This window comes from Erithacus rubecula (genome assembly GCF_903797595.1).
Source record: "Erithacus rubecula genome assembly, chromosome: 26".
Classification (NCBI taxonomy): Eukaryota; Metazoa; Chordata; class Aves; order Passeriformes; family Muscicapidae; genus Erithacus; species Erithacus rubecula.
Window position 1 is genome coordinate 1,909,043 of NC_136678.1, and position 15,239 is coordinate 1,924,281.

Below are 15,239 nucleotides of genomic sequence, written 5' to 3' on the forward strand. Positions count from 1 at the left end.
TGTAAAGCTTTAGATTGGAAATATTTCAAGCGGTTTGGTGGCCCCGAACAAGGAGTGACAGGGCACCGAGAGTGCCCCTGCAGCTATGCAGGGCTCCGGACCCGGCTGAGGAGCGCGGGCCCGGCCCTGAGCGGTTCCCTGAAATCCCTGGGGAGGAAAGGCACAAGGAAACAGAGAGAGGGTGAAGCAGGCACTTCATGCAGCCGAGCTTCCCCCTCTCGCCCCGCGGTGGGTTCAGCCCAGCCCGCGGGTGCACTGCGGGCTGAGGGGAGGGACACGGAGGGGACACGGAGCTCCGCTCCGCAGCACAGCCAGCCGCGCTCTGAGACCTCAGGCGCCGCCGCACCGCGAGCTCTGCGGGGAACCGCCCCCCTCCCCGCAGCCACCAATCAAAATCAGAGGTATCGTGATTGATTTTTGTCCCAGCCAATCAGCGCTCTGCCTGGCTTCACCCAGTCAGACGCCTGGGGAGATTTTGGCGCCCAATGATAAACCAGGAGTGGAGTTGAGGAGCAGGGCGCGATCCTGCCTGAGCGGCGTAGGGAGCAGCCAATCAGAACAGAACCATGGGCTGACTGCTGACCAATGAGGAGAGGGGCGGGGACAGAGCAACTCGCGAGATTTTGAGAGGTACGATGGGAGCCCCGATCTAAGCGAGAGAGCCAATAGCAAAGGGCGGGGCGGGGCCGCAGAAAGATTATTGCAACTGGCAGGTAGCAGAGCCAATCAGAAAGCGGAGGTAACTTCGGTCCAGTGTCCAATGGGCAGCGAAAATCCTCCCATGGTTGAACTGCCACGATTGACAGGTGGGACCGTCCAATGAGATCGCCGCGCCCTTTCTAACTGCCCAATGAGCGAGCGGGGCCGGGAGGCGCGCGACGGCGGCAATTCCCGCCCCCCCCGCGGGAGCACGGGGCTGGCCGGTAGAGCGACAGCCGCGCAGACCAATGGGAATGCGCAGCGCCGAACGGTGGGCGGAGCTTCCCCGCGACGGTAGCCAATGGGTGAGGGCGCCGCCCTGGGCAGCCAATGGGCGCGGGGGGGGCGGCGCGCGCTGCCGGCGCGGCTCCCAAGATGGCGGCGGGTGCGTGAGCGGGCGGTCGGGGAGGCCCGGCGGGAGCGCGGCCGCCGCCGCCATGAAGGGCAAGGAGCGCTCGCCCGCCAAGGCCAAGCGCTCCCGGGGCGGCGAGGACTCGGCGTCCTCCTCCTCGCGCGGCAGCAAGAAGCCGAGCGGCTCGTCCGGCGGAGGCGGCGGCTCCAACGGCGGGAAAGCGGCGGCGGCGTCCGGCGAGAGCAACAGCGGGAGCGGCCGGCGCGGCGCCCACGCGGACAAGGGCGGCCGCGCCGGCAGCCGCGAGTACGAGTCCGGTTCGGCGGCGGCCGCGGGCGGCGGGAGCCGGCACGGCTACAGCGGTAAAACCGCGGAGGCGTCGCGGAGCAGCAGCAGCCGCGGCGGCGGCGAATCGCGGGCGGCCGCCGCCGCCGCCTCCTCTTCCTCCTCCTCGTCGGAGCCGGGCGGCGGCGAGTACAAGACGCTGAAGATCAGCGAGCTGGGCTCGGCGCTGAGCGACGAGGCGGTGGAGGACGGGCTTTTCCACGAGTTCAAGCGCTTCGGCGACGTGAGCGTCAAGATCAGCCGGCTGCCGCCCGGCGCGGGCGCCGCCGACGAGCGCGTGGCCTTCGTCAACTTCCGCCGGCCCGAGGACGCGCGCGCCGCCAAGCACGCCCGCGGCCGCCTCGTGCTCTACGACCGCCCGCTCAAGATCGAGGCCGTCTATGTCGGCGGGGGCAGCGGCCGCCGGCGCAGCAGCCGCTCCCCGGCGCTGCTGGACAAGGAGTCTCCCTACGGCACGGCGGCGGTCGGGGCGGTGGCGGCGGCCGTGCGGCACCCGCCGGCCGGGGCTGCGCAGCGGGCGCTGTCCCCGGCGGGCGGCGGCGGAGCTTTGGGATACCGGGATTACCGGCTGCAGCAGCTCGCCCTGGGCCGGCTCCCGCCGCCGCCGCCGCTGCCGAGGGAGCTGGAGAGGGAGCGGGACTACGGCAGCTTCTACGAGGCGCGGGTGCGGCCGGCCTACGGGCTGGAGCGCGTGGCCGGGGTGGCGGCGGCCGGGGGGTTCCGCGGAGGAGGAGGAGGAGGCGCCGGAGCGGCCGCCGAGGAGGAGATCAGCCCCGAGGATGACCAGAGAGCCAACCGCACGCTGTTCCTGGGCAACCTGGACATCACCGTGAGCGAGTCGGACTTGCGGCGAGCGTTCGACCGTTTCGGGGTCATCACCGAGGTGGACATCAAGAGGCCGGGGCGCGGGCAGACCAGCACCTACGGGTTTCTTAAGTTTGAGAATCTGGACATGGCGCACCGGGCCAAGTTGGCCATGTCAGGGAAGGTGCTGCTGCGCAACCCCATCAAGATCGGGTACGGGAAAGCCACCCCGACCACCCGGCTGTGGGTGGGTGGCCTGGGGCCCTGGGTGCCCCTGGCCGCCCTGGCCAGGGAGTTTGATCGGTTTGGCACCATCCGCACCATCGATTACCGCAAAGGGGATTCCTGGGCTTACATCCAGTACGAGAGCCTGGACGCGGCGCAGGCTGCCTGCACCCACATGCGGGGGTTCCCCCTGGGGGGGCCGGATCGCCGGCTCCGCGTAGACTTTGCCGACACGGAGCATCGGTACCAGCAGCCCTACCTGCAGCCCCTGCCCTTGCCGCCCCCGGCTCATTACGAGCTGGTGGCGGAGGCGGCTGCTTTTGGGGCTCACCGGGGAGCCCCCCCCGACCCTCTGCGGGGGGCCCGGGACAGGACGCCACCGTTGCTCTATAGAGACCGTGACAGAGACCTTTATTCCGAGACAGAGTGGGTGCCCCCGCCGCCCCCTGTGCGGGACCGGAGTAACCGGGCGGCTGCCTATGACCCACTGGAAAGCCTGGAGCGCCGCCGGGACGGGTGGTCCTTGGAGCGGGACCGCGGGGAGAGGGAGCTGGGCGGTAGCAGTAGGGATCAGCCTAGGAAACGGAGGCTGGCGGAGGATGGAGGCCGCCACTTGGACCGTTCCCCTGACAGCGAGCGCTCCTCTTCCTCCCGAAAGCGCCACTGCTTGGCCACGACCTCTCCCCCGGACCGCAGCCCCGAGCTCCTGGGGGGCCGGGAGCGTTACGGTAGTGACCCCGAGCGCTCATCCCGCTTGCTCCTCTTGGAGCGACCTTCCCCCATCCGGGAGTCCCGCCGGGGCAGCCTGGAGCGGGGGCAGAACGAAAAGCGCGACCGCAAGAATTCGGCGGAGCGGGAGCGCAAGCACCGCGCCGCCGCCGCCCTGGAGTGCAAAAGCCCGGCCAAAAAGGACGAGCGGGCGGCCGAGGGAGGCGGCGGAGGCTCCCGGCTCAAACCTCCTCCCCAGAAACAGCAGCAGGACGGAGCGGCGCAGGCCGGGGCGGCGCCCAAGCTGTGCCTGGCTTGGCAGGGGATGCTGCTGCTGAAGAACAGCAACTTCCCGTCCAACATGCACCTGCTCCAGGGGGACCTCGGAGTCGCCAGCAGCCTCCTCGTGGAGGGAGCCACGGGGGGCAAAGTGGCTCAGCTCAAGATCACCCAACGTCTCCGTCTGGACCAGCCCAAGCTGGACGAGGTGAACCGGCGCATCAAGGTGGCGGGGCCCAACGGGTACGCCATCCTCCTGGCCGTGCCCGGCGCCTCCACCGCCGCCGAGGCCGCCACCACCTCCACGCAGAGGCCGCTCAGGAATCTGGTGTCCTACCTAAAGCAAAAGCAGGCTGCAGGGGTGATCAGCCTCCCTGTGGGGGGGAACAAAGACAAGGAGAACAGCGGGGTGCTGCACGCCTTCCCGCCCTGCGATTTCTCCCAGCAGTTCCTGGACTCCACGGCCAAGGCGTTGGCCAAATCAGAGGACGACTATCTGGTCATGATCATTGTCCGTGGGGCGTCCTAAGGCCCTCGTGTTCTGTTCCCAACCCTGCCTACTCCTCCATGCAGCCCCTCCAGCGTGTGCCAGGTGCTATGGGATGCAGCCTTAGCCAGCCCTGTCGTTATTTTAAATAGATCTTTGTTTGTAGGTGACTTTCCCGGGCCGAATTTCTGTTATTACATTTTTCTATAAAGTGTAGAAGCCAGAGAGGTTGGTTAGGAGTAGCGTGAATAGGATATTTTGAGAATTCCCTATCAGTGGGGACAGCAGGAGGCTCAGCCTGCTTTGATTTACAGAAAATAGAAAAATAAGAAAAACTGGGGTGGGGCGGGGGGAGGGAGGGAAAGAAAAACTCCCATCTTCTTAATTTAGATTCATGTCCTTTTTTCATTTCATGTATTTTAAAGCAAGTCCCAAGAGCTCGTCCTCGAGAGAGCTCCAAACCGAACAGACCAGATTTAAAGCACTCAGTGGAAATGGAAAACCACACTTTAATAACAGACTGGTGTCAGCTCCTCTTTTGAGTTCCTTGAAATTCCCTGTCAGCCTCAGGCCCCTTTGGCCCTGGGATTCCCTCCCTGGGAGCCACAGTGGCTCAAGGTGGACATTTTTCAGGTGAGCAGCAGCTGCTCTCGGGTACACAGCAGAACACTGAATTCCTTTTTGGAAAGGGGTTCCTTTTTTTTTTCATCCAGCCCCCCAGGTGCATGCACTGAAACTGGGCTTTTGAACAGGTGTATTTCCCAGTGTATCCCACATCTGCACTTTGGGTTTGTGGCAGTGGTGAGGTTTGGTGAAGAGCTGAGGACTTTGTTGCAAACCAGGAATGTCTTGTGCTCACTCTGGTGTGCAGGAAACAAGGAGGTGCTTTAAGGAGAACTTGAGTTATATTGTGGGGTTTTGGTTTTACTACCTTTTTTTTTTGTTGTTTGTTTGTTTGTTTTGTTTTCCAAGAGTTGCAGGTTCAGTGGGGTCTGGTTCCACAGTGCAAACTGAGCAAGTAAGTGCTTCTCTCCAGAGATGCTTTTCATTCTGTGATAATTTAATTACATAAAAGTTCTCATTAACATTTTACCTCTTTGTTAATAGCAAGGAACTGCTGTCTGCTAGGGACTTTTCAGGTACAGTGTGCAGTGGGCATTACATGAGGTTTATCATGGGCACCTGGAGGAAAGTGGTTTCAGCATCTTGGAGAAATATTAAAAATACTCTGAGATGCTGAGGTTTGAGCTCTTATTTTTGTGATTCAAAGATGAAATAGTTTGCAGGTTGTTTTGTTTTTTTTTTTCCAGATAACATAGTTATTTTTTTTCTTATTTTTCCCCAATCATTGGGCACTTTTCTCCAGCTGTCTCAGCCACCTTTGGTAATCCAGGCATTTAGGAGGCAAGAAGGGATCTCAGTCCTTGATGGGATCTAATTCTATGATACTCTGGTTAACAACCAAAAGGATGTTGCAGCAGCTTCTAAACTGAAGTGTAAATCTCACTGTATCTCTTTACAGGCCCCAAAATTGTAATCTTGCACTTAAACCCAGAATGTAATCTTGCACTTAGCCATGTTTTCAGGGATTTGGGCAACAGAGAAGCAATGCTGCCTCACTTGGTCCATGCTCCAGTAGATTCCTTGGATAATTAATACAGGCACGAGTTGATTTCTGTTAAAACTTGCATGGCAAAATTCAAAGTTTGGAATAGGATGTGAATAGGAGATGAAGGAGGAAATGTCTTGAATGTATTTTGTGAGTGTAACTGAACTTGCTTGAGTTTCTGTCACAAAACCAGGAATTTTTGTTACTGAACCACTTGTCAGAGAGGGCTGTGGTTTAAGAGGGCCTTGATTCTTTTATCTGCCCAGAATGAGTGGACCCAGTATCCCAAACATCGTGGTGAACTGACAATTCCAATGTGGCAGCATCTGTTTAACACAGATTTTGTTTTTATAGCTACTTTTGTTGATAAATGAAAAGGTGAAAGCCTCATTGAATGCTCTTAAATTTGAGGGTAAAATCCAGGATTTCTGGGTTGCCCTTTGATGTGAATGTAAGAGATGGCAGAACTCAGCTGTTCAGCTTACTATTAACAACGAGAATTTTGGGGAATGACACCAGAAATGCAAATCACTGTGTTTAAGATACAGCATGTTTACCACTTACTGCAAAGAATGTTTGAATTGGAGCAGGTGCCTGTTGTGTGTCAGCAGGTGATCAATGCTGCAAGTGCTGCTTGCATTCAAAGGGACTTTTCTCATTTCATCTGGCAAGAGTTTTCTAGGAAAGAGACTTGAACAGCTGGGAATTTAAATCTGCCCAAAACTGGGGGAAAAAAAAAGCACTAAAGTTTGTGTTGGTCATTTAAAGTCATTGAGAGCAGCATTTGTTTCACTGATGTGCAGCAGGCACCTGCTTAAAAACCCATAAAACTTGGGGTCAGCATGGCTTGTCAAAGCCAGCTTGGTTTGGGAAGCTTTTTGGGAAGAGCATGCTAGGTGCACTTCCATTTTTCCTTGGAAAATCACAGTGGTTCCACCTGCCACTGGCTGTTAAACTGTGCTGTGCTGGAGGGCAAGAAGGACCAGGCAAGGCTGTGCTTGACTCCAGGTTTTCTGGTTCTTTATTTCATGGAGCATCTGCATCTTTGAATCTGGTTTACTTGTGGTTGCTGCTCTGTTTTGTAAGCAAGGATTTGAACCACCCTTCGAGCGTTCTTGTGGCAAAACTTGGGCAGGTTTTTTTTGCCAGCACTGAGTTCCTGTGCTGCCATCCCTGGGCAGGCTGTGCTCTCCTCCTTGGTGTGAGGTGTTCCCATTGGAGTGACTCCACTGAAGCTGGCTTGGCCAGGGCTGAAGGTTTGGAAGCCCGTGGGTGGTAGCACTGTGTGAAGAGCAGAGCAGATGTAGCAGTGTTTGGCTCTCTCCTTGTCTCTGGCATTATGTTGCTCTGGTGAGAGCTCAGTATTCCCTCCCGACCTTGTGTGCAGCTGATGTTCTTCTATTTCATTAGTGTGTTGAATTAGCCTGGAAAAAGGATGTCCTTTTCCTGAATCATTTCATCTTTATGCTTTGGGGGAAAGAACCTCAAACGACTCGTAGTTTTGTTGGGAGATTTTAGTTTGTTGTTTTATTTTTTTCGATTGGAAACTTTGTGCAACTTTCTTGGCCTCTGGCCAGTGGCTTTGTTTGCTCCTGCCACGGGAGCACTGAGGTTATCCTCAATCCAGAGGCTTTAGGGGCACAAATATCAACACATCCTTGTCAGCATCACAGAGAGAAAAGGGCATTGTTGCCAGGCAGACAAACCTTGCCCTCTCTCTTTTGTTTCCTACAAGGATGTTAAAGATAAAATATTTTGCTGACAGCTTTTTTTTGGTCTCTATGGAGAGCCAAGTTTTATGAAGAAGGAGTTTTAATTTCTTGCGTGGGTTTGGGAAGCCTCTGGTTGATGGTAACTGAGGTGAAAGGCCTGAGGTATTAATTGGGAGGAGGAGTGAATCAAAATTGTGAATACAAGTTCAAAAACTCTGAGGACTCAGGGAAAAAATGGCTTGGAAAATGGTAATTCCTGGCTCTAAGCAAAGCAATGTTGAGAGCAGTGCTCCTGGGGAGTGCTGTCTACCCAGAGGGGAAGAAGATGTCCATGTGGAAATGGAGCTTTTGGGGTTCTTTCCCCTTTGTCCCCCTGTTTATTTCTTTATGGCACCGAAGGACAGATATTCCAATGATTGCTAGACTGAACAATGAGGTGATTTTTGTATCAGGCTTAAAGCAGACGGGGTGGTGCAGAGGATGGTTCATTGAATATTCATCTCCCTGCAGTTCCAATTGTGTGAAAACGATGGCTAGGAGATATGACTTGAACAGTAACAATTTTAAATTATACTGGGCGTGTCTTTGATTTGACCTTTTAATATTGGCATTATCTGCTGCTAGAGCTGCACAGCAAAACCAGAGCACAAGAGCTGTGTGACACTACATTTCATGGTTTTGTTGATAAGTTGCCTTCAGGAAATACCCAGTGAGGAAAGTCAACCAAATTAACAGGAATTAGGTTGGCTTTTCTCCTGGTGAATGATTTTGATGTGCCCCATCAAGTGTTGAGTAATCATCAGTACTGTAAGCCTAGTTGAATCCTGGTCCAAAAAAGAAGCCCTGCACTACTTGTTTTTGCATCTATCCCTAGAAGGCGACTTCATTCCGAGGTTTCATGCCTGTGGGTGGTATTGGTGCTTTTTGAAGTCCAAGTAGAATATTCAGAAAGGCCTTGTAGCTCTTTATGTTCATCTGTATAATGTAGGGAGGGGGAAAAAAACCCGAATCTGGTGTACACATTTGTATTGAAATAACGTTTTTTTTCCTCCTGCAAGCAAATCTGGTGGACTGCAGAAGACAACCACATGGGATACCAAGCTCTAATGGACCTTTGGGAAGAGAAGCTGTGGCTTATGTGGAATTTACATGGGCCTCCTGGTGGAAGAAAGCTTATCTGTTTAGTATTTGTGCATTTTACTAAAATGGCAGCTTTAAAAAAAAAAAAAAAAAAAAAAAAGTTGTGTATCTGCTATTGTGATGCCAATGCCCGTGTTTTAAGTGGAAAAAAAAAAAATGACCTCTTTGCTTTGTGCTGTGTACACAAGATTGCTGGAAAAGTAAAGGAATACCCTTTTTATGGCTCACACAGCTTAAAAGTAGCTGTCACTCAAACATGCGCTCACAGTTGAGCTGATTTTGTTTCATTCTAAATAAATTGTTTCTTTTGAGGAAAATGGTTTTTCTGCCTGGAAGTGAATTGACGACAAACGTTTTGACCCCCCCCTGTGCTGGCAGCGGAGGGGGGTTCCTGCTGCTGCTGCCCAATTGAGCTGATAGTTGTGGGTCTTGAGCAAGAAGCAGGGAGAGAGCACCGACACTTTGATCGACCTGTGGTACCAGGCAGAAGAATTTGTGTCTGATGGCCTTGCTGTGGCCCCCCCTGCTTGCAGTGAAAAAAGGGGGCACTTGCTGCGTTTCTCCTCAGCAGGACGGGGCAGCGGTGCTGCAAGAAGCAGGGAAGCACCACCCCGAGTCTGGTTGGAAGAGCTGGAGTTAACTGAATTTTAAGTTTCTGATTTGTTTTGTTCACCCAACATGTTTGCCTTTAGTTTTGATTCTTGGTTTTTTTTTTTGTGTTTTTTGGGTTTTTTTTTATTTTGAAGAAAAAAAAAAAAAAAGGTTCGAAATTGCTTTGAATCTTGCACGTATTTTGCACCAAAAATTGCCAAAAGAAAAAGAGAAATGAGTCCTTAAAAGTGTTTAAAATGCTGTTAATAAAACCTTTCCTGCCGTACGCGAGGCGCTCCTCCATCTCCAGGGGCTTTTCAGCAGTTGTGGGTTTAGTGCTGAATGGATGAAGAGTTCCTGAGAGCTGGAGGCTGTAATTTAAACCTTGCCTTGGTGTCTCAGTGCCTTATTTTGACCGGTTTTGAAGCCCGTGGTTCCTCACGCCTCGGATGTGCATGTGCCCTGCTCGCGCCCCGCTCCCGCTGTAGTGCAGATGGGGAGAGGAGAAGCCTGGAATCCTTGTGTGCTGTAGTTCTCCTGTCCCAGGGGCTCCTGAGCTTTGGAAGGCTGTTCCAAAGGAGCACAACTCCGTGTTTGCTGCAGGAGACTGAGCCAGGAGCGTCGAGAGGAAGGCGCCGCCGCTGCATCGTCGGCTTCGGGAGCTGCCGTGTTGTGCTGGTGGTAGAATTCTCCATGAAGACACACCTTGAAGGGCAGCTTGCCCTGTTTGTTTCTGACATACTTTAACCTCCATGGATACCCCCCTGCAGCCGGGCAGGATCTTTGCTAGGCTGCAGATGCCTCTCAGCCGACGGATGCTGTGGTTGTGCTCTGCAAGGTGTCTGTTCCCCGGGCAAAGCGCTGTGTAAATCCCTGAAGCAGGTAAGGGGCTGCAAGAGGTTGGACTGAGTTGTGATGTAAAAGAAGATTGTTGTTCGCCTTTTGTTGTCTTGATTCTCCAGTTTATTAATGCTTGCTAATTGTGTTCTCTTCATCACCGTGCTCAGGAGTGAAGGAGCCGACTCTTGGATGTGCTTCCCTGTTTTTTGGGGGGTCCCGTTAACAAACAGGGCAGTGCACTTAAAGCTGTGGGTTCTCAGTTTGGCAAGCTGGAGCTGTTATTTTGACTTCATGAACTGCTTGAATTAACACTGCTTTAACCCAGAGTAGTGTTTATAATTTATATGTGTTGATAAGGAAAGCCCAGCCAATGATTTGGCAAAGTGTCTGTGTTTGTGGGATGCTGGTGTAATAATTTAAATGAAGTTTTTTGTTGTCAACAGGAGTAATTGTAGCTATTGCTGGTTATGAGGGAAAGGAATTGGAGAGGGGAGACTCAGGAGATGCCTCTTCTTGTAGAAGTTAGTGTTTGTAGTTCAGATTCCTGTTTTTTGCAGTGTGTTTCTTGTGCTGTTGAGATACAACCGCTGAATCTCCTTGGAAGTGTTGTACAATAGGTCTGGGGCTGGTAGCAGTGATGGGAGATGTGTCCAGCCCCTTTGCCTGGGCTGGGGGGTTGATGCTGACAGGAGAGGGGTGACCTGTTAGTGAACCCCAAGGAAGGGGATCCTTTTGGCTAGCTGGTCCCCTGCTCTGGCATCCAGCTGCTTGTATCAGGCTTGGGCACTACCCCACTTTTTGGGTGTGCTTCAGAGTGTCAGTAGCTGTTCCACAAGAGTTCTGCCTCTGTGAGTCAGATTTCAGTGTCTGTTTCACTGGGAGATGGTTCCCTGTCTCCTTTACATCATGCATTTATTGCAGAGACTCTGAGGTATTATGGGATGTGCTGTGGGATGGTTCTCCTACGGTCGCTTTGCACTCGTGAGTTGTTTTTCGGGTGCTGGGTCTGCCCCTCTGCCTTCTGAAGGGCTTACAGGGATGCTCCAGTGGCCAGGTAGAGCCAGGCTGTTGCTAAAATCAGTCTCTTGGAAGGGTTAAGTGCTCTATATGCATCATATTAATTTGGCTAATGAGACTTCTGGGGAAAGTGGATTTATAACGAGAACCATTTAATTAACTGCACTGCAGCAGAGAGCGGTGCGAGGATTAGATGGGAGCCGGTTATTTGAATTCACACATTTTTTTAGAACTGTGCTTTTACCAGCTGCAGCTGAATTAATAAGTTTAAAACATCAGATGGCCCAGATTCTGCTCTTGGCCAATAACAAGCTGGTGCTGGCATCATGCTGCTGGTTTACTATGAAATGGAAAATGCTCTTGGAGGTTGTGCTCCCATCTCGTGTCCCAAGGTCTGGGGCAAAGAGCAGAAAGGGTTTGGTCAAACAGAGCCCTGGGAAGGCTCTTGTGCTGCTGGCTTTGTGATTCCCCTTGTGTCTCCTGTGGTTCTTGGCTCAGAGCCTGTGCCTGAGTGTAATTAGAGCTGCCTTGAGAGCTGGGTGAGGTGAGCTCCTAGGGCAGGGAAAGCTCAGGGGGAGCAGCTCAGCTGCAGGTGCTGGGATGGCTTTGACAGAGCCTCCTGCTGCTGATCCTGTTTGGCCACGTGCTGCTGGAGGTGCCTGGAGTAGGAGCAGAGAACCTGGACAGTGGCACAAAGGTTGCCTGGTTTTCCCCCCTTTGTATCCCACTGCAGGGATGTGTTAATGAAATGTTGGGGTGTGGATGCTGCTATTGCTCTGCACTGATGAGCTGCCACCTCCCAGCCCAGCTCCTGTGCCCAGGCTGGGTTTGAGCTGGTGTGTGCTGTCCCAGGATGGGATGTGCTCACCCCCACGGGTGGATGAGCTGTAGATTCATTGTGGGTCACAGCTGTTTCATCTCCTTGTCTGCCTGCCTTCACCTTCATTCCTAGTTCTGCAATTGAAGATCAAGCTGGAGATTTTAGCTCTCTTCAGTATTTCCTGTCCCCAGATCAGTGCTGGGTCAGGCCAAGGTTTAGCAATGCACAGCACTTGACCCAGCCCTGGGCTGGCAGCTTGCCCTGGCTGTTTCTGCCCTTTGTGCAGCCAAGCACTTGGATCCTCCAGCCAGGCTCTCCTGTCAGATGTGTGCTGCTTTTCCAGGCTGTACAATTGCACATTTTACATGTGGCTGAGGACACAAATGTGTGTGAGGCCACACGAGGGGTGCAGAAGGGTTTGAGTGAAGGGAAGCCAGTGAGATCTCCCAGGGTTGTTGTTAAGCCCATGGAGGAGAGATGTCCTTTGGGCCATGGGGGTGTTTGCAGCCCCCATGCCAAGGGTTTGCTTTGGTTGTTGGCAGCCTGGGCTGCTCCAGCTGTGACCTGGGCAGAGGTTCAGGGCAGGCTGAGGTGCTGAGCTGCTGCCCTGGAGGTTTTGTGGGGAGCACGTGGTGAGAAAAGGGGATGTTGGTGTTTCTCATGCTGCTCCTCTTGGCTGGGGGAAGACAAGAATTTGTACAGAACACAGGAGGGGCTCCTCAGGAACTGGAGTGACAGGACAGAGGGGAGGGGATTCAACTGAAAAAGGAGAAATTCGGGTTTGATATTGGAAGAAATCCTTGTGGGGATGGGCAGGCCCTGGCACAGGTGCCCCTGGATCCCTGGAATGTCCCAGGCCAGGCTGGATGGGGCTGGAGCAGCTGGGACAGGGGAAGGTGTCCCTGCCCATGGCAGGGAGGGGAACAAGATGAGCTTAAAGGTTCCTTCCAACCCAAACCATTCCAGGGTGACTCTAAGAGCTTTTCTTTCAGCTCTGCCAGCCCAGGTTGCCCCTCTGGCACCAAGGCACAGCATGTTCTGAGCTCCCTGACAGTGCCTTTGCTGTTCCTCTGGCACTCAGAGACCCCAGACCCATCCCTTGTGCCAGCCAGGGGGGCTGGGACTCCTTCCAGCTTCTCCAAAGGCTGGAGGGGCTGGAGCTCTTTGTTGGTGTTCTCTACATCCCTGGGATGTTGTAAAGACACCCTTTGCCTCTTTCTTCCACAGCCCTGGCTCTGTCTTGCCCACGTGAGGGATATCTGGAGGGGAAAGTTTTGCAAAGCTTGGTGATGGCTTCAGAGGCAAAGTCTGCTTTGGAAAAGAGACTTTGACCCGTGAATTACTTCTGGAATTGTCCTTGGCCATGAGCAAGAGCTCCCAACCCCTTTGTGCTTTCTGCAGGCTGGAAAGTTTTCCCATGAGGATCTCAGCTAAAACTAAAATTTCTGGGTTTTTAAACATCTGCCTTAATTTTTGTTCATTAGAGTCGCTGATAAATTCACATGGACTTCAGTGAAAACCATTATGGCATCTTTAAAGATTTTTATTCTTATTTTCCAAACAACTCCCACCTCCTATGAAGGCCTTCACCTCCTTGGAAGTGAAACTTTTAAATTCAGGCTCTGCTGAATTACAGCCTAATAACATTCTGCATCATCAACACAGCTGCAGGACTTGTTCCAGGCTGGGGGGGGGAAGGCAGCACCAAAAAAAAAAAAAAAATGTTCCTGTTATCAGTGTGTGAGGGCAAGTAAACAGCCCAGACCACAGGGTGAGGGAAGAACAGCCACATTTCCTGTAGCTGGAAGGTCCTGTTGTCCTGTTGTCATATCCTTACCCAGCCATTGAAAATTGCTTTTGGCTTTCTTCATGTGGTTTAAGGTAAACACAGGAACCTCAGCAGTGTTGGTAGCTGCAGCACTTTGTCTGGGGTGTGTTTGGTGCTGGCACAGCTGTGCAAAAGCCTCTTGTTCCCCTTTCAAATGGGAATTATGGAGATTTTTCCCCTCTGTGGTTAATGAGTGTGCAGGCCAGCAGCTCTGCAGTGGGTTTGGGTTCAAACAACCCCTAAATTGGGGTTAAATCCAGAGTTTTTGCCCCTCAGCCTGGTCTCAGCCCCTGAGGAGGTGTGGGATTCCCAGCCAGCTAAACCCAGAGCTCAGGCACGTTGGAGAAACCAATAAATACAATAAATAATCCCAGCCCAGCCCTTGGAGGGGATCTCATTGAGATAAAGATTGTTCCTTATTATGTGATAAGCACCAGGATCAACTTCCTCTGTGTCCTGGGTTTATCTGCTGTTGGCAGCTGAGGAGTGCTGGGAAAGTCACAACCTTGGTTTTTAGTAGATGATGTTTTTAATCAAGGGCAGAGCCTGAGCATTGAGGGGGTTATTTTGTGCAATGCCCAAATCCATGTTCTAGGAGCTCAGTGCTGCCTTTTAATGACCCAGAATACAGAACCAGGAAGGGAAAGCTGCAGCTGGTAGCCAGGGGTGTACAATGACTGCATAAATTAATAATATAAGATAATTCCAGTGGGAGTGGGGGGTGCAATGTGCTTCCTGGTAAATCTCAGATTGCACTGACTCTGTGGTTTGATAGACCCCAGCTGAGGCTTGGCAGCTTTTTATCCTGGCATGTGGAACATCACTTAAAGCAGGTCTGAGACCCAGCAGGTGCCCACCCCATAAATCAATCCTGTCTGGCAGGCTTTGGGAGCAGGTCCTGGAGGCTCCTCCTTCAGGATTACACCTGGGAGTAAATCAGTGGCTAACATGGAAAAGTGTTTCCTTCCCAGGAAGGGTGGCAGCCCAGCACAAACCCAGCAGGGATCCTCACCTGCCATGTCTTGGAGAAACCACTTCCATGTCTTCTCCTTGATTTCTTAATCCTGTGGTGCTAAAATTAATCAGGGTTCAGGGTATCAATCCTCTGTCTGTTGGTGCTCAGAAAACTGATTATCTAAATGAAGTTGTTAATTTATTTTTTTTTTCCAAAGGGATTCAGGTGTTGGGGTACAGTGAAAATTGGAGGCTGTGTTCTGGGTTCTTTTGGTCACTCCAGCTCTGGTTCCCTGCAGGTCACTGGATCTTTAGAGAATTCTTTAGTGTTTGGTTTCTCTTCACCATGAATTCTAGAAGGTTTTTAAACCAGTGAGTCCTGGTTAAAATGCTTCCAAATGCAGTTTCCAGCTGGCCATGGAATATTATCCCACGTGCAGAGGATGAGCTTGGGCAGGAGAATGTTCCCCCAGGTGACTGTGCTGACACTGGCACTGGTTTTCCAAGGGTTTGATTTATTTTGAGTGCAATTTTCTTCTTGGAAAGACCCAGGAGGCTGCTGGTGGTTTCTTTGCAATGCAAAGTGTGGAGATGCTGCCTGTGAGGGTTGGGAGGCAGGAGGGATCTGGTTCTCCACTGATTTCCCAGGACCAGGAGGGATGGATGGGAGGGCACCAGCCTTCAACAAAACATTTTTCATGCTGAGGATCATTTTTAACCATTGCTGCTGATTTTCTATACAGCAGATGAGTAAGGGAAGAATTTCCTTTGAGTGAGGGAAGAATTTCCTTTGAGTGAGGGAAGAATTTCCTTTGAGTGAGGGAAGAAT

The 15,239-nt window shown here is 52.5% G+C and overlaps 2 protein-coding genes across 3 annotated transcripts in view; one reads left to right on the forward strand and one right to left on the reverse strand.

Moving 5' to 3' along the window:
* The window catches only part of KCNA2 (potassium voltage-gated channel subfamily A member 2), a 131,458-nt gene that overhangs the window by 24,009 nt on the left and 92,210 nt on the right, over positions 1 to 15,239 (reverse strand). The window lies entirely within an intron of this gene.
* RBM15 (RNA binding motif protein 15) lies at positions 758 to 8,677 on the forward strand. Of its 2 annotated transcripts, none has more exons than XM_079327006.1 (2): positions 758 to 4,917; positions 8,279 to 8,677. In XM_079327006.1, the coding sequence occupies exon 1, from the start codon at positions 948 to 950 to the stop codon at positions 3,939 to 3,941; it is 2,994 nt and encodes a 997-aa protein (XP_079183132.1). In that variant the 5' UTR covers positions 758 to 947; the 3' UTR covers positions 3,942 to 4,917; positions 8,279 to 8,677. The 2 variants fall into 2 exon arrangements, with proteins under 2 accessions (XP_079183132.1, XP_079183133.1); XM_079327007.1 differs by having other exon boundaries at positions 758 to 4,532.